We start from the raw sequence: 25,560 nt of genomic DNA, 5'->3' as shown, positions 1-25,560 counted from the left end.
TTGCAAACACTTTGGCACATACACACACACACACACACACACACACACACACACACACATATATATACACATATATATATATCCCTCACATATGTATATATATGTGTGTATATATATATGTGTGTGTGTATATGTGTATATATGTGTGTATATGTGTATATATATGTATATATGTGTGTGTACATATATGTGTGCGTATATATGTGTGTGCATATATATGTGTGTATATATGTGTGTATATATGTATATATGTGTGTATATATGTGTGTATATGTGTGTATACATATGTGTGTGTATATATATGTATATATATGTATGTATATATGTGTATATATAATGTGTGCATATATATGTGTGTATATATGTATGTATATATGTGTATATGTGTGTATACACATATATGTATATATATGTGTGTGTGTATATACACACATATATATACATACACATATATATGTATATATATACATATGTGAGGGATATATATATGTAGATATATGTGTGTGTGTATATATATGTGCCAAAGTGTGCCATATATATATATACATATATATACACACATATATACACATACACACATATATATATAGTTCCAGATCCCTCTCAGTGCATTTACATGTGCATGCATGTGCCCGCGTGCACGTGCACGCACACCCACGCACACACACGTGCACACACACACACACCATGAATGCTTTCTAAATTCATCCCTGTATTAAAGCATCAGAAAGTTAAAGAACCCAGAAGCAACATAGTAGGGCTCCATTTGGTTAGGTCTCCACAAAATGCCAAAGTACATCTCAATATGATGACTTCACTTGATAGAGGGTCAAAATAAGAAGTGGTCAGTTAGCATTTTACGTAAAATAATTGCCAAAGATCCTGTCCCTTATTACTTACTCCTTTCAGTCCGGAAAAAAAAAATCAACTATGATAATTTCCTTCTAAAATCTGGTGCCATAAGGGATCTTTGGGGCTCATGAAAACGTTCTAAACTTGAGTCACAGTGATGGTGGCACAAACTGTAAATTTACTAAAACCCACTTTCAGCACTACTTAAAGTGAGGAAATTCCATGCTGTGATAATTACACATCAATAAAACTGTTTAAAACCATACTGGTGCCAGGGAAAGATTACTTCTTCTGAAGAATTTGTTTGTGTCCTCTGATAAGGCTATGGCAAACAAAATGCGAAGGGCTCATACATGTATGTAACACACAGTGTTCTAAATGCTTCTTATTAACGCTTCCAAGCCTCTCAGCAATCTTAGGAGGAAGATATTATTCTCATTTTACAGATGTAAAGACTACAGCACATGGAAGTTAAGCACCACACACAAGATCACACAGCTGGTCATCTGAGCAGGAATTTGGATCTAGGACGGTTGGGTCCAGAGCCCATCTCTTAACCTACAATAAACTCAAATGCCTCCTAAAACCACCTGAAAGAGTTCAGGTCAGGGCAAATTTAGAATTTAAATACAGAAATAATTTTATTGCTGGTACAATAATATCTTCCTTTTTCTACATGTTTATGTTATATTTTAGTTTTAATTATATGTTAATATTTGTTTATACTATAAAGGTCATTTCAGTCTGTTTTAAAAATAAACATTTTACTTCTCTTATAATAAGCTCACTCTGTATTATAAACCCAGTTACATATATTATTATAAACTATTTTATACATGAACTATTTACTTGCTGAAATAAACTCTACTAGAAGTTATAATTATTTACTTTTCCTATATGCATTCATTATTTAAACGATATAATCCTGAAAGCATTTCAAATCCATAAACTGTCTACAATCAGCACTACAAAAAATCAGTAGCATTCTAAAGAGTTCTGGATAGAAATTCCATAATAAATACGACTTTTGTATTTAAGTTCCTAAGATTGTTTTTCCTCCAAAAGGAAAAGTTGGGTAGCTTTAGAGACATCCTATCAGACTGGCCTCCAGAAGAAAATAACACTGATATTCATTCTGCATGCATGAACAGAGGAAAACATTACACAAAGGATAACCGTGATGCGCTCCGAACATTTGAGTTGATGGTAACCAGTAAAGGGAAGCCAGCAAAGCAGTAAGACCCTTAGGAGCTGCTCAGACAACTGAGCTTTAAAAAGATGCCATGGGCGTAGGAGGTTAAGCAGACTGATTCTGGACTTCCTATAAATTACCAGCCTGAACTCTGGAAATGGTGCCTGAAACATTTCTTGTTTGTTTGTTTTTTCTTTCTATTTTTCTATTTCCATTATAAAAAAAAATTCTATTTTTACAAACAGGGCCGCAATCCCAACAATAGTTTAACAGAAGACAAAATAATTATTTTCTACTAAGCAAATAAAATAAGATCAATAATATCTGAGGTTATCGAGTAAAGCAGGAAAACCACACCCAACTTCCGGAACATCACACAGCAGTCTCTGTGAACAGTGCCCTCCGTGGGGCGGGCACTGATACGTAGTGTACCATACTAATATACTAACAAATGATGTAGCATGCAGTACAAAGCCTGTGCAGCTGTATACGGTGGCCACAGCAGAGACCATGCCTGCTTTGTTCAGCACTTCATATGCTTAGTACCAACAAAATTCCTAGGATACAATATATGTTAGGAGGAATTAATAAATTAATTTGATTCAAATCAGATATAAGGCATTGAATGGCTACAGGAGAAGTATAAACAAAGCACGTAATGCCCTCAGGAGTTCTGCATTCTTCACATAAAAGTACATGGGGTGTCCAAAAAGCACAGAGATTTTATCTTTTTTCTTTTAAGTTTACTTATTTTGAGAGAGACAGCACAAGTGGAGGAAGGGCAGAGAGAAAGAGAGGGAGAGAGAGAGAATCCCAAGAAGGCTCCGTGCTGACAGCCCAGAGCCCAATGCAAGGCTCAAACTCACAAAGCTGCAAGATCATGACCTGAGCCAAAACCAAGAGTCACAGATATTTTAAAACCTATACCTCAAATTCTGTATGAAACTTCAAACGTAGAAGGCACAACTTCCTACATGTTTCAATTTTCACATCACTCACCCTGATAGTCAAAATACTAGTACACATGCTTTATATGAAAGAACCAACTTGTGATATTTAAGCAACATAAATTTTGTAAGAACAATGTCTGTTTCAAAAACAGGTGTAGCTATAGAATGGCACAAGAGAAGACTTGACCCAATAGAAAGGCGTATCACGATCTTGTATAAAAAGATTTAACATTAAAAGATGTCAATTCTTCCTCTGTTGAGCTATACGTATTTGACAACATTAACAAAAAGACTAATGGGACTGATGTTTTTTTCTTTTGTAACTAGACAGCTAACTGTAAAGCTCAAGTGGAAACATATAAATAAGAAAGAAAAAGATTCTAAAAAAAGGACCACCGTGGCAGAATAAGAGGTCCTACCAGACATTAAATGTTATTTTTAAACTGCAGTAATTAAAAGAATATGAGGCTGGTGGAAGCCTATCTAGAGCTCTGGCACGGAACAGAAAATCTAGAAACACATCCAAAGATAAAGGCCCTGGGGCAGAACTCAAATGAGGGAAAGACTAGGTTATTAAATAAATGATCTTGAGTTAAGTAAGTAACCACTGGACAAACGACAAAAATAACGGGATCCCTACCTCACAGCCAACGCTGGACACATTCCAAATGGATCACAGATTTAAAGGTTAAAATCAAACCATACAGGTACCAGACGACACATGGAAGAACGGGCATCAGTACCGAACCGGTTACACAGATTATATCAAATGCATAAATTAGATGGGGAAGCAGCTCTTTATGTCCTTACAGGAAATAATCTCTAATGAATACTGATGAGTCAGAATGACAAAAAGAAGGAAGATGAGGATATATGTAGAGTTCAAGAGGAAAGACGATGGGGAAGGAATATTTACGCTTGCATATGAAAGGCTACACAAAAACTGGCAACATGGCTGCTTCCGGAAAGGGAAAATACACAGCTAGAAGGCTTAAATGGGAGGGGGGCTTTTCCCCGTATGCTCTTTTTTTTTCTTTTTTTCTTTTTTATCTTTCAGGTTTTAAACCATGGTACTCTATGATCTAGCTTCAGAACGATTATTTAAAAATTGTAGGGGTGCCTGGGTGGCGCAGTCGGTTAAGCGTCCGACTTCAGCCAGGTCACGATCTCGCGGTCCGGGAGTTCGAGCCCCGCGTCGGGCTCTGGGCTGATGGCTCAGAGCCTGGAGTCTGTTTCCGATTCTGTGTCTCCCTCTCTCTCTGCCCCTCCCCCGTTCATGCTCTGTCTCTCTCTGTCCCAAAAATAAATAAACGTTGAAAAAAAAAAAAATTAAAAAAAAAATTGTAAGGGTACAATTAGCCACTGTTTCACTTTTCCTTATAGTGGTTTTGTTTACAGCAAATTCTAAGCAAGAGCAAACTTAACATCTATTTCTAAATATTTACATATTCAAATATCTTCTAAGTTTGCATTTTATATATTATAAAAATTTGCAAAAAGTCAGATAAGCCCATGTTTCAGGATTATAAAGTAACTGTGATAAAAATTTAAGGAAGGCAACGATTAAAAAGAAAAATAAAGGAATAGCCAGTTTTCATAAGATGCCTCCCTTTAACAAAAATGCATGTTTGTTTCAGTAATGTCAACAGGCCTCTGGGCTGAGAGGTTAAGGCCCAGATCTGAGTTTGTTTCATCCCTCTGTACTTCTTCTTAAAACCCAGTAGAAGTTTAATTCACACACAGTCATGTATACATATATATGTATACATAACAACTACAACCCAAACAGTATGTTTTAGTTAAATAAGGGCTTGCTTCCTGTAGGGTCATTTCTCACCATATCATCTAAAGACCAACATTATCACATGTTCTAGTAAAATCACGACTACATATTTTCAGTACCAATTAAAAACCAGAAAGCTTTTATATGTATATATTAGTGTGAGGGTAGAAATACTTATAATGTTTACAATTTGACAATGCAAAAGAGTTAAAATGGATCAGAATAAATCTGTGTCAAGGAAGTTTTGTATTTTACTGCAAAAGAAATGCTTGAGAGTATCAATCAAAAAGAAGACTTAGCAATGTTTCATCAAATACTTTAAAACAGACAATGTATACAGTATCTCAGAACCATGCTTTATTATTTTCATAGCACAAAAAACTCAGATATCAAATCTGTTAAAAATATATGAATACTGGAAAGGAATAAACCAAATCTATACTATCTACCTCTCTTGTTTATAGATGTTTAACTTCTCTAAAAATAAAAAAAAATTTTTTTCCATGTTAGTCCTTCAAAGAGCTACACCAAATTATCTTGCTATCTATGGTCATTTTCCATTCATTAGTCTACTACGCTTCCCATATATTTTAATTACTTATCTTTGAAAACAAATGAACACATAGAACTCATACCATTGATAGTTTAGCTAACTTTCAGTTATTGGAGGATATATTAAAATTATTTTCCAGAATAAAAATAAAATAGAAAGTAAAAACTATTTAGGATATGTGTAGAGTAAGAACTCTAAGTAGCGCAGTAATAGTAAACTAGTTTTATTTCTGGAAAATAATCACAATAGGCAAATGAGCTTTAAGGAGTCCGCATTTTAAGCGAATGCTGACGGCAAATCAGGGTCCCTCTTTAATAATGAGAGGTTCTCAGGTATCATCTTGAGCTCTTAACTGAAGATTGAGTTGAATACATTTATCATGGGTTCCCACACATATGAATTCCTATGTATGAACTGCTGTCTCTGCTGGTCTCTACCACACATTCAACACACACAGAAGAAATAAACCCTTAATGAGTAAATGAAAAAATGATGAAATGAATAAATACCACCACATTCAAAAGTGAGATTTTCCACTTTGTGTATATTTATTACAGAAAACATTTTGCTAATAATCAAGGCAAATTTCTAGATCATACATAGCTGTCTTCTGGGAAAAATGGAATTGTTCCTGGACCCCAACTGGGTCTAACACAGTTCTTAGATTCAAAAGCAGTAGCAGTCACTCTCCAGACTATTTTCCTTGGGGAGACAGCCAGCTTGGGCTGTGGACTCTGAAGTTCAGACCACACAACAACTAACTCTGTTCCTTTCATGCCAGAATGCTCGTGCTATCCTACGTGTTGGACTGTTAAGGTCAGACAGACATTTAGTCAAAACGAAGACATCTCCTGCACAGGGAATGGGAGAAACAGGCCTACAGGAGAATTTTAGTAAAAACCTAAAATAAAATAGCCTTTTTAACTCCAAGTAAAATTTGGTATTTTGGTATAGACCTTTAAAGCCTTAAACAATGTGACTTGGCTCAGTGAATGGTAATGTTATATACAGAAAACTACAGAGGTTTCAGGGGGCTTACACTATCTATCAGTGAACATTAAAATACTATGCTATTTTACACATAAACTCTCAATATGCCACTGGAAAGATCTTTCTGAATTCCAACTGCACTTATTGTCAACAACTGAGTATCCAGGACTCTAAGTACTGCCAAAGCCTAACTTGGACTACACAAAATCTTTAAGAACAACAGTATGTCTTGACTTACATCTTCTAAACCTTCTACTTGAGGATACCACAGTCTATAGACATTGTAAGTACCAAACAAATATTTGTTGACGTACTGTTATTCAAAGGGATTTTCTCTTCTTCAGGGATATAAAATGCAAGTCAACAAACCAATGAAAAAAATATAGAGAAATTACAAAAGAAGAGAGATGAAGTAGAACAAAAGAGAAATGAAAATGGTGATAAACTGAATAGATGAAGAAAGTTATCAACATTTTAAGGAGGACAAAATGAATGCAGAATAAAGGAAGGGCATCCCATCCACAAAGAGAGCAAGAATGCCCTAGTTTTGTCCAACTTAGAGCATAAAGCACACTTGTTGAACTTAATGTTTAATGAATATTACAGTTCTCTTCTGACTTTATCTAATTCATACGTAGTGATGTGAACAAATAAGGCATAAGCCCTTGTGTAGATACAAAATTGATACCCCATGACGTCCTAGTACATAAATTATTTTAACATGTTCTATATGGCAACTCAGCTAATACATTTTATTAACAAGGAAAATGAGGGAGAGGAAATGGTCATGCAGTCTTCACAGGCAGAATCTGAAACTAAGTTTGTTTGATTCTGAGTGTTCTTTTTTGGCCTTTCTAGAAATTGTTTGAAGTTTTGAGGAAGAAGGAAAAATCGAATTAGCTGATTCTCTGAGTTAGCTAGATAAAACGTACTCAAGTAAGCTTCCCTTCTTAAATCTCTTTTTTGGGTCAGGTACCCTGTTCTTATCACTCTGTGATAAAATTGCCAAAGGTCTTGAATATCTTTCCAACCAACCCCCAGGTCCTCTGGGAAGGTACTACACACTACCTGACATATGGTGGAAACTCAATATTTATTGACTAAATCAATGTTTTCCAGCTAGAAACCGAACGATAAAACCTACTGATAAGAAGGGCCTAATCAACCTAGTAAATGAATGGAGAAGACAAATAAAATCTGATACTTTAATGTGTATATTTAAGTTCTCTATCATGAGACAAAATCTTTTCTAAACAATGCTTGTATAGTAGTCCATTTTCAAATATAACAACTGGAACATTTCATTACCCAAATTTGTCAAAAAAAAAAAAAAATCTACAGAGGAATTTCTAAATGTCCTAAGACCTCAATCTTCTTTTTTTTCGTTTTAATCTGTTTTCATTTAAGAGGAAGAAAGCATCTAAAACCACTAAGTTCTATTTTCTTACATTCCTATCACTTAAAAACAGATGAACTGATTTTTCATTTAAAAAAAATGTGCTGGCTAGTAATAAAATTCAGAAAATAGAGATTCACGATGGAAACTGGACTCAAACTAAACCACAGCAAGGCTGTTATAAAAAGATGATGTTTAAGTTCTAGTTACTTCATTTGGCCCACGGATTAGAACCAGAGCATTTTGTAATTAAACATATTACAATTTTACTCACTTCAGTGCTTCCTCAAGTTTATGGATTTTCTTTTGAGCTTCTTCTTTCTCTTTACCAAGTTCACTCTCCAGGTCATGAGTCTGCCATGACAAAAACGGTAAAATTTACCAGAAGGCAAGTGCTCAAGGGAGAAACACAAACAATGAAGCAGTAATCTTAAATCTATTTTTAACGTCAAATTAGATTTAGATGTTTGAAGATAGAGACTTGGTTAACCATGTTCGTTTACCATACAACTATTTCCCTTATTATACTTTCAACACCTCTTTTCTGGTCAAAGTTCGTAACTGTGTGAATCTACCTGTGTGGGGATTTCCTGTAAAATAAACTGACGTGTAAGACCTTCAAAGCGGGAGCAATCACTTTCGAATGTTTTTTAACTTACATATTAGCCAGAGGAAAGGAATCTCACGAGATTCAGGAGAAGGCGATACATGACGTGTCTACATTCTGCAAACATATACAGGTTATGGTGAAACAGTCCTCCCTTCCACTGCTGGGGATGGTTGGAACAAGCGTCCACTGGGTGTGGGAGGCAATCCCCCCACCATGAGTATCTCTTTCCTAAACGCAGCATCCTTCGAGTTGGGGGGAAGGCAGCGTGAATCGTGAGGGCTGGAAATTTCTCTTCACAGAAAAGTCTTCGGGTGAAAATGCACATAAGCATATCCAACAAGGACATTACATGGATCTAGAGGGAAAGGAGACTTTGGGACAGCTGGACGGGAAGGGAGGAGTCAACAGGTAGCCACGGTTCCACACACAAGGGAGCCCGGCTGGGAGGTGAGAAATCACAAGTCACTTAGTGGGGGGGGTGGGGGGGACTGGCTGTGTACCTGCTGGCAGCCCAGGTAAGGCTGACAGGGCCACTGGTGGGTACAGGGGCTGGGAGAGGAATGACAGGCAAAAAAACCAACAACACACACACATACACAACACTTCAAACACTGACTCAGTGCTAGCCCAAAATGCCTGTCCTTAGCTATTTGTATCAGTTTGGATGGAGACCTCTCTAAATCCAAAAACCTTTTCCTTTGGGAGTGCCTGGGTGGCTCAGTAGTTAAGTGTCCAGCTTCGGCTCAGGTCATGATCTCGCGGTTCACAGGTTCGAGCCCCGTGTCGGGCTCTGTGCTCACAGCTCGGAGCCTGGAGCCTGCGTTGGATTCTGTGTCTCCCTGTCTCTCTGCCCCTTCCCTGCTCATACTCTGTCTCTCTCTCTCTCTCTCTCTCAAAAATAAACAAAAATATTTTTTTAAAAAAATGTTTTCCTTTGATAATTCTCTTACATTTTTCTCCTTTGGTGCTTTAGTAAAATCAATACATAAATAAAATCCATTGTCTGTAGACTCAAAGGAGAAGAGAAAGGACATTTTCCTTGAGTTTTTTCATATTTTCATATTCCATGAGAATATCAAAAAGCTTCTGTTGGCTGCTCTGAGAACAAGAGGTGAGAAAAAATGGGAAACAGGAACCCACAGGGTGGTGGCAAGGGTAGGCCCTCAGGAGAATGAGGACAGGGGACGCCTCTCCCCCATATTCTAAATAGTAAAGTTAAAATACCTTATAAATACCAACCTCACTAAAAAGAGCATCTAACCTGCCTTGTAAATTTTTGCCACTGCATTTATTTTACTTTCCATGAGGAAAAAAATTCAATTGTCCACAATTTTACCAGGTTCTAGACTGAAATTACTGTCTTTCTTCTATTGGATCCCTGGTCTGTACTATATTATAGGCTTGGCACATAGTAGGCATGCCAAAATGGAGTAAGTACATAATAAAGCAACAGAAGCAGCAACCCCACACTGATCTGGTCCCTTTAACATACAGTATGAAAGAGATTAAAGCCCAAAATTAAACCCAGAGATGACCCAGCGTGGACATTTTGGAAACATACATATTCATATCGGTAAAATCCTCTCTTGAAATAAAATATTAAGTAAAAATCCAAACATCCACTAACATAAAAACACAAAGAAAAGAAAAGCTGTTTGAGTGGAAGATGTGGAAATGACATTTGGGAAGTTAACGTCTCAGTGTTAATGTCTCTACTGCTGTCACATGTTTCCCTAGGCTTTTTGCTTAAGTTTCCTCGGTTAATTAATTTTAAGTCTCTTACAAATATCACACAGATTGGGCTTTTAACCCAAATTACACATTTTCTTTTACTAGGGGAGATTATTGAGTTTATTGTCATCACTAAAATACTTTTTTTTTTTTAAATGCTTGTTTATTTTTGAGAGAGAGACAGCATGAGTGGGGGAGGGGCAGGGAGAAGGGGACACAGAATCCGAAGCAGGATCCAGGCTCCAGGCTGTCAGCACAGAGCCTGACGCGGGGCTCGAACTCACAAACCGCGAGATCACGGCCTGAGCCGAAGTCAGACGCTTAACCAACTGAGCCACTCAGGTGCCCCAATCACGAAAATATTCTTATTTACACATTTTTCTTTAGGCTTTTGGGGTTTTTATGTTCCCTTTTTATACAGCTTTTGTTGTTGTTCCAAAACTCGTCTATGTTCTGATAGATTGACATAGATTTTCATTTCACCAGTGATACTACAAAGATATCACAATTATTTTTAACCAATATTTCTAATAGTCAACAAGTGAAAAATTAGCCTCTGTGTCCTATCTTTTTAAGTGACAGCTTAGCACGTTAACTTCTCCTACCCATTGTTTTCTTTTAAACCTTGTTGATTTGATCCAGATAACTGTTTTAACATTTTTCTTTATCTACACATCTCTCCTCTCGAGAAATTTTTCCAACATCTGCATTATTTTGTATCATGTACACAAAAAAAACATTTAAAATTCAACTCTATTTTAGTTATTTGTGGCATGCACCCCTACTTCCTTTTCATTCTTGAGTATTTTCTGTTGTTTTGTTTGATGTGATGTTTTGCTTATTCTTAGGTGAATTAAAGTACATCAGCCAGTAAGAATTTATTTTCAAAAAGAGTATCTGGGTGACCTATCTCTGAGGCTCTTCACGTCCAAGAAGGTCGGCTGTTGCCCTTGCACTTGAGGGAAAGGGTGTGTATAAGATTACGGAGTCACAACATTTTGGCCTAAAAACAGCATTTGTCACTCTACTGCTTTGAGCCATTCAGATTTGCAACCAGGGAGACTAAACTCCCCTGACCTCGACCCCCTCTCACCCAGGCCTGGATATTTACAAAACCACTCTCTGCACTGAGGTTCAAATGCTGTTGAATCGCTTTATTGCTTTTTACCTGATACAGGGTGACTCTTCTAAATCTGTATACAGAGACCTTCAGGAAGGTTCTCTCCTACCTTTCCTTTTGTGCTAATCTATTCTGAGCCCCCCTTCAGGAATATCAATTGTATGCTCGTTTCCTGTTTTCTGCTTTCATATCTACCTCCTGTCTCCAGATGTTTCATTCTTTGCCTTTGCCTTGCAGTCTGCAGGATAATGGTTTGTCCTGATTGACACTTTACAGCATCTGCTCTACCCCACCCCAGCTCCTAGGTGAATCTTGGACCTGCTATCGTGTTTTCAGGGTCTCCACAACCCTTTCCATGACAAGTACCTCCGTTTTCACTTCATCCTTCTCTTTCCTTATGATGTCTCCTCCTCTTTCACGGACATCGTACTTTCCGGGATTCTACTGATGAATTTTTTTGGATGTTTTCTTTTGGAGTAATACCTATCAGAAGAAACTCTGTTCTCTGGGTCTTCTGTATTGGCCTCCCTTTGCTCTATGCTGTTTTTCCACAGACCCCATTTTGGCTCTTTTCTCCTACTCATTTGTAAAGGGCGTGTTACCCTTTTGGATTTGAGGCTTGGCCAAGAACGCGGGGGACACAACCTGGCTTCCGTGACACGCCGGCTAGGGCGGTCTTCTTCTCGGGACCGCCGCTGCAATCCAGGTCCCGGGAAGTCCCCAGGGCGGTGGACTGGGGATTTCTACCGAGGAGGAGTTTTCTCCACACCTCACAGCCTACTTGTGCGGGACTCTGAAGCCACCTGCTACATGGGGAACTCACAGGGAGCCGCTGGCAGGGTTACTGGTCAGTCAGTGATGTTGTACACATTGGGACTGCACCTCCGCGACACCCTGCACTGCACCACCAGGGGTTTCCCCTGTTCCCTGCTAAGTTTTGTTTTGTTTTGTTTTTCTGGGACTCAGAATGCTCTGCATGAAGGTGTCGTTGAGATTTACCCCTTTAAGTGAAAACTTCAAAAAAATTACCCATACCTTTGAGGAAAACCTAGCTGAAGTGACAGGGTGATCTTGAGAGCAAGCTGTGGAGTCAGACTGCATGGGTTTCTACCCTGCTCCTCCGCAAGTTACTTGACACTCTGTGCCTCCGCTGCATCCCCCCCACCCACCCTGAAAAACAGGGGTTAACGGTAACTATATTTCAAAAATTGTGATGAGTTAGTAAGTGACTCCATGGAAAATAAGTTAATTGTGATGAGTTAATAAACTACTTCCTGTATAGCCCTTAGAACAATTTCAGGAACATAATAATAAATTCTCAGCAAATGTTACCCTCGCACACTGAACACTCTATACATAAAACAGTTTCTTCATTATGAAGACCCAAAGTCACAGTGATGGCCCAGTACAGTAAATCCCTTAGATGGGCTGTCTGCCCTTTCAGAAAACAGCCCCTGAGTTGCTAAGAATTCGAGCTCTTGTAAGTGCTTTTTATCCCTCTCTGTTCAACCTTAACCTTGTCGTCAGGTTTGCAGCTGTGCCTTCCTGACGCCAGTCAGTGCGCTAACGCAAGCACCTTGATCTGATTTATTGCCTCTAAACCACCGGAACCACTTCTGAAGCAGAAGTGGGACCATCTGAGGGGGAGAATGAGAGGCTTCCCTCGGAGGTAAAGGTGCATGTGTCAATGCACAGACTTTTGAGCTGAGGGGTCCTTAAAGCCACAAGCTGTTTCTTTCTCATGTATGTCTACATCCCCAGCACAATACCTGGCCCACATAAGATCTGTTTATTTGTCCTTAATTGAATACATTTGTATTGGGTGGTTAACTGCCTTTTTGGACTCTATTTTTAGTTGTTACCTATATTCCAGGTAGATATTTATTTTACCTATATTCTATAGTTTAGTTTTTACCTATATTCCAGGTAAATATATATTTTACCTATATTCTATACCTGTGGTGATAAAGATAATGTTTCTGGCAACCTTTCCTTTTTTATGTACTCTACGCAGTGGAGAATAACCTGATCTTGTAATCCTTTCCCTACTATATATGGCTAATACCAAAAATAAATTTTAATCACTTAAATAATGAAAATACAAACCGGAGAGTCAAAGACACAGCACCTATTCCCCAACATGGGAGTCTGTTGTAAATAATTGATTGAACTAGACATAACCACACTTATTGAACATTTACTAAATGCATGTAAACATATGTAAAATATTACGTCTATTTTCCCTGGCAGCCCAAGAATTTAAGTGATCCAAAAAAAGGAGTACTTGTACAAATAAGAAAGAGATTCTGCTCTGCAGAAGGACACAGATACACGGTGGCAGACATCCCAGCACAGGAAGGGGCCATGCACCCACACCGTCTGGCTAATTCCACCCCATCCCCAGCCTCGGCTTCCCCGCAAGAGAAACGCAGGCATCGGGCTGCATGACTTCTCACTACAATACGTTTCACTGTGCCATTTCATTTTTCCCAGACTTCACTCGAGGCACACTGTCCTCTTAAGGAAAACCATGCCAGTAGAAGATGCAAAATACTACGCACTATATTCTGTGTAAAGCTGTGACCATTTTAAATTATTTTAACCTGATTAAAAGAATTATAAGTGAAGGTGAAACACTGGAATACGATTTTGTGATGGTTTCGAGCTCCAGCAGACGCTGTATCTCATCTGTTCCACAATTACAGCAGAGTAATTATAAGTAGGTATTTTAATTCTCGCACATTTCAGAATATACATGCTTAACATCTGTCTCACAAACTTCTTTAGGTAAACAGTACCATCTTTCACTCTTTGGTGACTGTTTGGAAAACAAGCAATGGGTTATTTGTAGGAGGCAGGTGTTTCCTTGCTAGTAAAATCATTTAGCCCGACCATTTCCTGATTTAACAGATTAGGACACTTCATCAAACAATGACATTTAGTTTTACTACCTATTATTTGTTTGATGTTCAAAGATCTTAAGAGCAGGCAATAGCCGCTAGAGATCAATAAAAACCATTAGATAATATGTGTGTGTGCTTAAATTAGGGACAGCATTTGATGCTGTTTCTCTGACCTCAAAGACAAGTTAGAATCGCTCATGCTGCTTTCTTATTGGCGTGAGGAAATAATGTCACTCAGATGGCATTTCCTCCTCCTGAGCAGATATTCAGAACTAAGTTTTCTACCAAAAGTTATTGAACGTGCACACCTGTAACACCGGCTGACCAACAAAAACCCTATACAACCCACTTGGCTATTGAGTCCACAGTCCAGGACTGTGTCAGATTTATGTCAGCTCTTTGTGCAGTCAAGAAGGATATTCCCTGAGGGGGGTACAAGACATCAAATCTTCAAGGACTGAGATCACAGCAGGTTTAATAAAGAAATAAGAACAGATGTCAATTTAAAAGGGGGAGACTGTGAAATTAATTGTAAAACAAAAAGTGACATGCTGAGCAACATTTTCTTCCAGCACAAATGAAGTCAGAACACATGCAATGTGACCAATTGTGCTTATTTTTCTTTTAAGGATTGCTATTATTTTAAACACTTCTTATTTACATTGAAGACAATTAATGCACTTTAACTACTTACATTATTAAAAAGCTAGGCCAGCTGATACCGTGTGGAAAGGGAAAAAGCTGTAGGTAGGACGCCTACTAAAAAGGACTCAGCTTTGCTCCCCTGTCACTCATGGAAACACAACAGGAGTGGGTGGGAGGTTACTGGATGGGAGGTTACTGGACAGGCGCAAACTGAGCTCGAACGTTGTTTCCTGTGTGTGTCCGCCAGGCAGAGGGGCTGATCCAGAAACCTTAATGTACTTTGTGGCTAACTAGCCAAGAGAAGACAGTGGTAGGAGATGGGCTCTCCAGCTCTAACAGTCCTCAGTAGAACTTAACAGGAGTTTGGGATAGGAATACATTCTTTCAAAATTAGTCAGTGCCTGCCCTTCTCTTTGCTCCCAGCCCCTCCTTCCACCTCATAGGTACCCAGATACTATCTCAGGAAGAGAGCTGACCACAGAGCTTAAAGAAGCAGGAGGCCAAGGTGTTCCTTAATGAACAGGAAGCCAGACATCTGCCCAACGAATGAACAATGGACCAACAAGTACACCCAGAGGGTGCGTTATTCAGTGGGGGTGAGGCTTATGATAACGTATGGTCTTCTTTTAGTAAGAAAAATATTTACAAAGCTGCATGCTCAACAGTAAAAAACTAAAAAAACAAGTTCTTTATTTCAATGAAAACAATATTTCCCTCTCTTGTTCAGATACCATTTTGTACACATGAAATATATTTAAGATCTTGCATTGAGGCCGCATTAAAACAGCAGGAGAAAAAACCTTAGCAATAAGAAAATTATAATTTAAAATTTTTTTTTAATGTTTATTTTTGAGAAAGAGAGAGAGAGAGCACGCGAGCAGGGGTGGGGGAGGGAGGGAGACACAAAATCTGAAGCAGGTTCCAGGCTCTGAGCTGTCAGCACAGAGCCTGATGCGGGGCTTGAACTCATGAACTGCGAGATGATGACCTGAGCTGAAGTCAGACACACAACCTACTGAGCCACCCGGGCGCCCCAGAAAATTGTAATTTTAAAGGGCATGTATTCAGGTCAATACATGTCAGTAGAAATATTCACTTTTCCAAATGACAGAAACATTCTTCCTAGATATTAAGCTCCTGGAAGGCAGAATCTATGCTAATTTATCCTTAACCTTCTCCCCCATTCCAGTGACACCTTCGACCAATGAAAGTGTTTAATGAGTATCTGCTGAGTGACTATATGGATAAGTGCGATGAGGTATACACAGTGTTTTAAGAATGCTGTGCTATAAAACCTGCTTAATTTTAAACTATATGTATTTCATTATTGAAGGATTAATGTTTTTCTCATTTTCTATGTATATTTTTACAAGTAGATTAATTTGGCTAATATTGCAACAATAAATAATTCCAAAAGCAGCAATAAAATCTTTGCTATTTAACTGTTCTTTAATATCCAGGTTATACAGCAAACAACAAATTCAAAACTAAAGTTTAAAAGTCACAAACCTAGGGGCACCTGGGTGGCTTGGTCGGTTAAGCTCCAACTCCTGATTTCGGCTCAGGTCATGATCTCATGAGCTCAGGTCATGATCTCACGGTTCACAAGATCATGGGATTGAGCCCTGCATCAGGCTCAGTGATTACAGTGTGGAGCCTGCTTGAGATTCTCCCCCTCCCTCTCTCTCTGCCCCTCCCTTGTGCGCACACATGCACACACTCTCTCAATAAATAAATAAACATTAAAAAATAAGTCACAAACCTATAGAACCTTGCATTTTATTGCCAAAGGTGTTAATAGTATATTAATAAACCCCCAATTATTACTGATAACACGGATGCCAGCATATGCAGAATTATTCACTGTTCTAAATAACATGAAACAATTATTCACGAAATTTTTAACTAGTAGACAATTCTTTCATTGTTTTATATTCCTTGGTTAAATATTTAGCATTACCGCACATATGATACAACAGAACACAAACAGCTCCTATCACTTGTATCATATTTTTAAACTGGTAGAAAAAAGCATAATTTCAAAGTGTTATGAGAAGTTAATACCACAATACTCTTCACTCATTAAATATAATATACAAGGGGTGTTTTTACATTGATACAATTAATCGAATTAAAGAAGCTGTTTATAAACATGAAAAATGAAGAAGCAAAATTTGATCACTGGCTAGCTGAAATAAACTTGAGAAATAAATGATTCTTTAAAGTCTAGAATGCATGGCTTTGTAAAAACCAGCCCTCATGCTCGCTGCCTTACAGTGCCCCACAAAACACATTACCTTTTTCTCATAGGTGTGTTTTAAATGACTTTTCTCCATTTGAAACTTATTTTCTTGATCCTGTGAATAACAAATATTTATTTTTATTATAGTTAAAGTTGCTACTGGAGTCAATAAAATTAGTAATCTAAATAAATTCTGGGATGAGCACTGAGTGTTGTATGTAAATGATGAATCAGGGGATTCTATCCCCAAAACCAAGAGCACACTTATACATTGTATGTTAGCCAACTTGACAATAAATTATATTAGAAATAAATAAATAGACAAACAAACCAAATTACCTGATGACAAACCTTATTGAAGTTTTGCATATTATGACAAAAGCCCTACCTGTCCAATGATGTAAACTACAAATAGAAATATGAATAGCTTTATGTTAGGGCAGAACAGAAAACCTTAGTTATCTGAAGATGTTAACTACTCTCACGAGGACCTACTTTAGAGTGGAAGAGAAACTTTCTGGCCCTTATTTTTAGGAGATTACTTAAAAGCAACCAACTGACTCAATATAGAAATAATACGCTTGAAATTATATCAGATGCCAGTCTGGCATTTCTTGACCATGAGGGCAAAGGAAGGATCTAGAAGATGTGAAGAAGAAAGAGAAATTATGAAGACTGGTTGAGAGGAATTTAAAGGGAGGAGATTATTCTAAAATAATAATGTATTTAAATAAGGCTTATTTTTTGAATGAATCAAAAAAGATTATTCCAATTAAAATTATTGTTCTTTATTCTCTATATCCCACTAGCATCTTCTTTTGCTAAAATAAATAAGATGGAAAATGTTACAACGTAACAAAAGAAAAAATGGCTAGTTCCATGTCTGAGGGATTCTTTTAAATCAACTCTTACTTATACATACAATCAAGACAAGGAAAGGTGAGATTTAGCCACTGCTCTGTATAAAAATAAGGACTCACCCTTAGCTGTTGCTTTCTTTGAAGTTCTGATTCCTGGAGCTGCTGTTTTAATTGACAGATGTTCTGTTCTAGTTCTTTAATCATACCAGATGCCTAAAAGAATTTTAAGAATAATGAAAACCAGTACCATCCTAGAACTTCTGGTTGAATAAATGTATCTTTTTTCCCCTCCGATTAAAGGTTTAATCAGAATTAAAATAATCTATAAATCTGAATGAAAAATATGTTTTCAAAAAAGCTTAAAAATCTTTTAAAGTAAAAATATAAACTAAATTCTGCACAGTATTTAAAGTTATGAAAATACAATACTGATAAAGATAACAGGCTTACAGAAGACATTCTAAATTTTAATTTTAAAATGAAATCCACTGGAATACTTAATTCATAACATAGCAAGTAACTGATTGCCTTAGAATTGTAGCTATAGAATTCTCTTTGTGGAAAGCTTCAGTATCAGACACAAAAGTGTGTGGCTGCTAGTAAGGGTTCTTGCAGATGTATGTGATGACAGGAAAACTAAAGCATGACCCAGATTTCCAAATAATAATAATAATAATAATAATAATAATAATGTACATCGTTCTCTAAAAACGTATTATTAACACAACTGAGCATTTCTTCTTGTATTTTTATATGTTCTCTCCTTTAAAAACTTTGGTATTAGAAAGGGTTAACTCATAGCAAAATTTAGTTTATTAAATATTTATATCATGCTCTGTATTAGACATTTAGCATTTTCAGCATTTTATAATTTTTTTTAATGCTTATTTATTTTTCATAGAGTGAGGGAGACAGAGTGCGAGCAAGGGAGGGGCAGACAGACTGAGACACAGAATCCGAAGCAGGCTCCAAGCTCTGAGCTGTCAGCACAGAGCCCGACGCGGGGCTCGAACTCACAAACCCCGAGATCATGACCCGAGCCAAAGTTGGATGCTTAACCAACTGAGCCACGCAGGTACCCCAGCATTTTCCATATTTTAAATACCAATAAAAATCCTTACAAGTTTCAGTTATTCCAAGAATAAAGCAAAAAAGAGACTAATTTCAAATGCCAAATAGTTAGCTTCCCACGTGGCTAATCTACACCTCTAAGCTGAGTAAAGTAAGTAACTACTTTGTACGACTGTATCTACAGCATCTAATACCTTTGAAGCTGAAAGAGCATGTTCCTTTTTCAGAAGGTTTATATCAGCATCATATTTGGTTTGTAATAGTTTCATGTTTTGTTCATAATCATTCACAAGGTGATCTTTCTCTTTATGTAGTGAGTTGCGCCTAAAAGCAATAAGAGAGATTCCAATACGTTTAGAATCAACCTCTAAAATGAAAATTTTTAGTGAACCAAACTCAAATGCATTATCTTTTTTTTAAATACTTTTTTAAGTTTACTTATTTATTTTGAAAGAGAGAGAGAGCAAGCAAGCAGGGGAGAGGCAGAGAGAGAGGGAGAGAGAGAATCCCAAGCAGGCTCCGCACTGTCAGCACAGAGCCCGATGCAGGGTTTGAACTCACAAACTGCGAGATCATGACCTGAGCTGAAACCAAGAGTTGGACGCTCAACCAACTGAGCCACCCCAGTGCTCCCATCATCTTTCAATACATCAAACAAGTATCCTACTCACATTTTTACCAACTTCTTAAATGTTATACTTCTTATATTAAATGGGACTTTTAAAATTAATAAATGGCAGTCTCTGTGCTGGAAACCTCCCGAGGTTAAATGTGTAATTAACTCTGGCAAATAATTTTTAGAGTCAATATCAGTACTTTACAGCCACACTTGATAGATATCTGACTTCAGACGATACCTTGCCTTTACTTCTTGTAATTCATTACATGCTATCTGGTAAATTCTCTCAAGTTCCAATTTTTCTTGAATTAATTTCTGTCTCTGTAAATTACTGTTCTCTGCTTCTCCAGTCAGCTGCTGGACACGGGACTCCAGTTCCTTGACCATCTGGTTCTGAAATAATAAGTCATTGTTAAGAAAGCCCCTGACTGACTTTATAACACTTCTGTATCATTAAGTAGCCTGAAGAAAATATACGCCCCATTACAGATAACAATACAATATTCTTACTAATAAAAATTAAACCAACCTCTAAATTAACAAAATCTTTAAAAAGAAAAAAAATGCTTTCTCCCATAGGAGTAAGATCATCATGTTTATATGCTTTTAGCTATTCATTTGTTCAATGAATATTTACTGAATGTGGTATGATTCCAAGATTTATGGACAAACCAGTAAATACGAGGGATGAAGTCCTTATCCTTACAAAATCCTTATCCTTCATGTAACTCAATAACTTGTTACGTAAGTACTTGGCAATATTCTTTACTCTTCATTTGAAGTTTTAGAAACTTATTAAAATTATAAAGGCAATGTAATAATATTTTTAAAAAGAAACTTTAAATTTTAATTTTTAAAATTTTAAAGTGATACACATATCATCAATCAGTATATAAAAGTATTTTATTACACAGTTGCAGTATTAGTGAAAAAATATTTCATTTGTTTCAGATTTTTATTTACTTACCATTTTGCCAAAAGCACTGCTTTTCCAGGAGTCTTCAAAATCATCACATAATTAAATCATTTCCCTACTACTTGATGCCTAAGTCATTTTGAATTTCTCACCTTTATAAAACTAGATCAAGGTATTTATGACTAGGGGATTTATCTAAAATTAGGGTAGGCAGGCATTAGCTGAAGGGACAATTGATTTTCATTTTAACAATTAACCTTCCAGTAAGTGTGAGCAATTAGAAAAGGTTAGGATGATATTCCAATTAGTTCTTTTATACTCATCCTGAGATAAACATTCAAAATAAAGTTGAAACATTAAATAATAGTACAACCCCAACACTGTTTATTCATTCCATCCTTTCTACATTATAATACAAATTTAGATATATAATTTAAATTTTGGAAACAAAAGGTTCTAAATTTGAGAAATGAAAACAACTACAACTAACGTAAAAACATGGTATGAAGATATGGTACATAGAAAATACATACAATTCCTAGCTCAGAGCCTGACACATATCAGATGCTCAGATTTCTTCTCCATGGATCCTATTCATTCTGCCTCTTTATTAATGATCCCTCTGCTTTGGGAATTCCTTTCAGAAGATCATTTTCCAATGCATACTCTAATCTCCTTGTTTCCTAAATATCGATTGACTGGAAGAAACAAAGAAAAGAATACATCCTTGGCCTTCCAGTTTTAAATGGTAGCATAAAAATGATTTTTATTCCTTGTTCTCTTGGAAATTACCAAAAAGAGACCAGATATACTAGAAACGGAAATGAAACCCTGTCTTAGTAAACCCTAAGAGAGAAAAACTTCTCTCTCTGGCTATGAAGGAGTAGGTTGCAATAATAGATCACACTTGCACTGAGAACAAGTGAAAAAGCCAAAAGACACCAAGAAAAAAGCAATTTGAAGGCATTCGAGAACTTCCAAGGCAGCTGGGATTTAAGGGGGCCAGAGACAGAAACCATAGAGAGACCAGTCAACATTCTGTAAGCTGCAGCATTCCTGAGGTTGACGCATGGCAATTAGAGCAGGCCTAGGCAGCCAGGACTTGAAGAATCAAGATCCCTGAGAGAAAAGGTTCACAGAAGAAGGGACTCCACACAGGAAGTTTTCTCCTCGAGGAATTTGCCAAATTTCTAACATTTACAGGACAGATGCCCATGAGACCAAGGGAAAAGATTCTGAAAAGCAGACTAGACTTTTCAGCAGTATCACTGAGGAGTGAAAAAACTGTAGATTATTCAAGGAGGAAGGCCCCTGGTAACGTCAGAGACTTTCACTTGAAACTGGGTAGAAGGCCACACTAGGAGCTGGGGTGAATCAAGAGGTAGACCAAGGACTGCAACCCTGCCTTGAGCCATTTTGGTCACTGAATGGATCAAGGAAAGTTGTCTCCACACAAGATCCTTCTTGGAGGTTAGGGTGGTCCCTCTCTGGAAGAAGATAACATCATCCAGATCATTTATTATCATTCATACACAATGTCTAGCATTCAATCAGAAAACACAAGGCATGGTGGTGCCTGGGTAGCTCAGTAGGTTAAGTGTCCGGCTTCGGCTCAGGTCATGATCTCACAGCTCGTGAGTTCTAGCCCCAGGTCAGGCTCTGCGCTGACAGCTCAGAGCCTGGAGCCTGCTTCAGATTCTGTGTCTCCCTCTCTCTCTCTGCCCCTCCCCAACTCATGCTCTGTGTCTCGCTCTCTCTCAAAAATAAATAGACATTAAAAAACTTAAAAGAAGAAAATATAAGGCATGTCAAAAGTTAGAATCAAGAGGATAAAAACCAGAAATCAACATGCAGATGGCCCAGATACTGAAATTTAAAAATCTATGATGAATTTGTTACATGACTCAAAATATATAAGGAAGGTCTGCTAAATTAAATGATGATCAAATATAAATGCAAGAATACTCCAAGAAAGGATGACCCATGGCTGGAGATCTTAGAAAATATCATCAGAACATAGTTATCCAAAGTAAGTGGATAATCTGTTGCTTGGTTCAACAATAGCATATGCACAGGTTGTGACTATAGCATCTCTGAGCCCAATCTGGCATGAAGAATAAGCAGGAAAGTCAGGGCTCTGTGAAAAATCACATACACCCGTATTCACAGGAAGCAAATTAGGACCGAGGTCAATTCAGGAAAAGAACAACAGCATAAGAAGCCTTACAGTGCCTGTAGAATAATAAATGCCAATAGATTCACCCATACATACCCCTGCACAGTAAGACAGTTATTCATTTTATTATTTTTAATTTATTATTATTTTATTTTCATCATGTATTTTTAAAGCATTTTCCTAACACTCATGGTGTCTTACACAAAATAGACACAGAGTAAATAAAATAAATTTATGAGAAAGCATACAGGCGTATATGAAATAGCTTAAGACAATAATATTTACACGACATAAACTTTTTTTTTATTTTTTTTTTAACGTTTATTTATTTTTGAGACAGAGAGAGACAGAGCATGAACAGGGGAGGGGCAGAGAGAGAGGGAGACACAGAATCTGAAACGGGCTCCAGGCTCCAAGCCATCAGCACAGAGCCCGACGTGGGGCTCGAACTCGTGGACCGTGAGATCATGACCTGAGCCGAAGTCGGACGCTTAACCAACTGAGCCACCCAGGCGCCCCGACGTAATCTTTTTTAAACTGAATACAAAGAACTAAAGGGATACAAAATAACAGAAGCCTCAAAATGGGGTAAAAAGTTATTCAGGAAAAGAGATGTTGATGTCAGATCATACTTTGCAGGCTGTGACAGGCAGCGTGGAGGGAAATTCGGGGTAGGGAACAACAGGATGAAGGAAGGAACAAATAACTGTATACATAATGACAGATTACCATGTATGCAGAGAATATCCTCCCACATCGTGAACTCAAATGTGGCATTCGGAAGACAAGGCTGGAGTTCCTGAACGGGCATGGCTTATACGAAGAACTTATAATAGGCATTAGATTAGTAATTAAAGTTCTTGATCATGGGTAAATGGGACAAACTGCATTGGTGAGATACAGAACAAGAGGAGACAGGGACAGGGACTAGCAGGTTACCAGAAGGGTCCTGGAATGAGGCAACAATGGCCTGAACTCAAGCGGTAGCTGTGGAAACAGAAGGGAAGAGAGCAGATCCAAGAAATTTCTCAGAGAACTAAACGGTATGATTAAGCGAAATATCAAGTAAAGGAGGTGACATGTGGCAAGACTCATAAATCTTCCAGGTTCACAATCTAATATGCCAGGAGGAGTATAGCACGTTAGGAATTAAAAGAAAGTTTGGCAAAGAATATTACTTTGGCAGGAAATAGAGACGTGATTTTCAACAAATTATGCGTCAGGGTCAGTTATGCAACCAACAGGATGAGAATAAGGGCTAGAAATACAGATGTTGGACCTTTACCCACAGACATTTGAAATCCTATAGGAGCTAAAAATTAGAAAGGGTTGGCAACTCAGCAACTATTTAGAAGCTAAAGTTCGACTCCTGTGGCAAAAAGAGTGACATATTTTATCCTATTTCATAATCGTAGTGAAATATGACAAGAAGATGTACAAATCCTAAGCATACATTTTAACAACTTTACAAACTGAAAACACCCATGAGCCACTGCAAACGTAAACATTACCAGCCACTCTGAAGCCTTATGGCTCATCCTCTGCAGAAAGGCAACCACTACTCTGACTTCCATCAGAAAAAAATTAATTTTGGCTGTTGTTAAACATCCTATGGATGGAATCATAGGTTACTCTTTTGGGTCAGGCTTCGTCATGCATATTGTATGTCTGAGAGATTCATCCATGTCACGGGGCACAACAGTAATGAAAACTTTTTCGTTGTTATATATAGTTTTCCTTTGTGTGAATATACCTAAAATAATTTATCCATTTTACTGATGGGTCGTTTTCAGTGTCTGGCTATGAAAAATAATGTTGCCATGAACACTTTCATAAATATTTTGTGGTACATACATGCACTGACTTATTCTGCTTATACTTCCTGTGGTAAAGCTGCAATTGATTTGAGTCACAATTGATTTGAAAACTATGTCCCTGCAAAACCCTATGAAGTGAATGTTTATAACAGCTCTATTCATCATTGCCAAAAACTGGACATAACCAAGATATCTTTCAATAGACAAGTGGATAAACAAGCTATGGTACATCCATATAATTGAATGTTATTCAGCAATAAAGAAAAATGAGCTTTTAAGCCTCAAAAACACATGAATAACCCTTAAAGGTACAATTGCTTTTTATTTTAATGTTTACTTATTTGAGAGAGAGAGAGAGAGAGAGAGAGAGAGAGAGAGAAAATGAATGAGTGGGGGAGGGGTAGAGAACTAGAGAGACACAGAATCTGAAGCAGGCTCCAGGCTCTGAGCTGTCAGCACAGAGCCCGACATGCGTCTCGAACTCACAAACTGTGAGATGACCTGAGCTGAAGTCAAAGGTTTAACCGACTGAGCCACCCAGGTGTCCCAAAGGTACAAGAGCTTAATGAAAGAAATCGGTCTGAAAAGGATACATACTGTCTGATTCCAATTACATGACATTTTGAAAATGACAAACTATACAAACAGTAAGAAAGATCAGGGGTTGCCAGGGATTTTAGGGAGAGGAGTAGGGACAAACAGAGTGAAGCACAGGTGATTTTTAGAACAGTGAAAATATTATGTATGATACTACAATGATGCATTCATGAGAAGATACATTTGTCAAAGCACATGGAATCTTAAAGTACGAAGAATGAACCTTATTTTATGCAAATTAAAAAAATCATTGGGGAATTTGGGGAAATCTCAGGAAGAAATGCAGACTGTGACAAGAGAATCTAGTTACATTACAAATATATGAAAAAACCTCATCGAAGGGATGGGGGGAAAGGTGATGGTCTAAGCAATTTTGAAATGAGTGGAGTCTGTAAGACCAAAAGCAAAAAGTAACTGCTCATAAGCACTGTACCCAAAGTTGGTTCCCATAGGGGTACACTCTGAGAGAGGTATACATGCACACTGGAATTGAACAATTAACAACAAGGAGGATGGTGGAAGCCATGCTTCCACTGC

General features: G+C 37.5%; 1 protein-coding gene across 19 annotated transcripts in view; it reads right to left on the bottom strand.

Moving 5' to 3' along the window:
• Nucleotides 1–25,560, bottom strand: part of CEP112 (centrosomal protein 112) — a 468,148-nt gene that overhangs the window by 341,578 nt on the left and 101,010 nt on the right. For all 19 annotated transcript variants that reach the window (XR_006715132.1, XR_006715133.1, XR_006715134.1 and 16 more), the window contains 5 exons: nucleotides 19,756–19,910; nucleotides 19,093–19,222; nucleotides 17,948–18,040; nucleotides 17,023–17,082; nucleotides 7,991–8,070 (listed from right to left, as the gene is read on the bottom strand). Coding sequence is in view for 16 of the 19 variants with exons in the window: in XM_045489498.1 (XP_045345454.1) it covers nucleotides 7,991–8,070; nucleotides 17,023–17,082; nucleotides 17,948–18,040; nucleotides 19,093–19,222; nucleotides 19,756–19,910 (518 nt within the window). In the remaining 3 variants the exon portion in view is untranslated. The remainder of the gene's footprint in view (nucleotides 1–7,990; nucleotides 8,071–17,022; nucleotides 17,083–17,947; nucleotides 18,041–19,092; nucleotides 19,223–19,755; nucleotides 19,911–25,560) is intronic.

This window comes from Leopardus geoffroyi, chromosome E1, assembly GCF_018350155.1.
Source record: "Leopardus geoffroyi isolate Oge1 chromosome E1, O.geoffroyi_Oge1_pat1.0, whole genome shotgun sequence".
Classification (NCBI taxonomy): domain Eukaryota; kingdom Metazoa; phylum Chordata; class Mammalia; order Carnivora; family Felidae; genus Leopardus; species Leopardus geoffroyi.
Note: the sequence above shows the minus strand (reverse complement) of the source record. Positions and strands in the feature narration are given on the sequence as shown.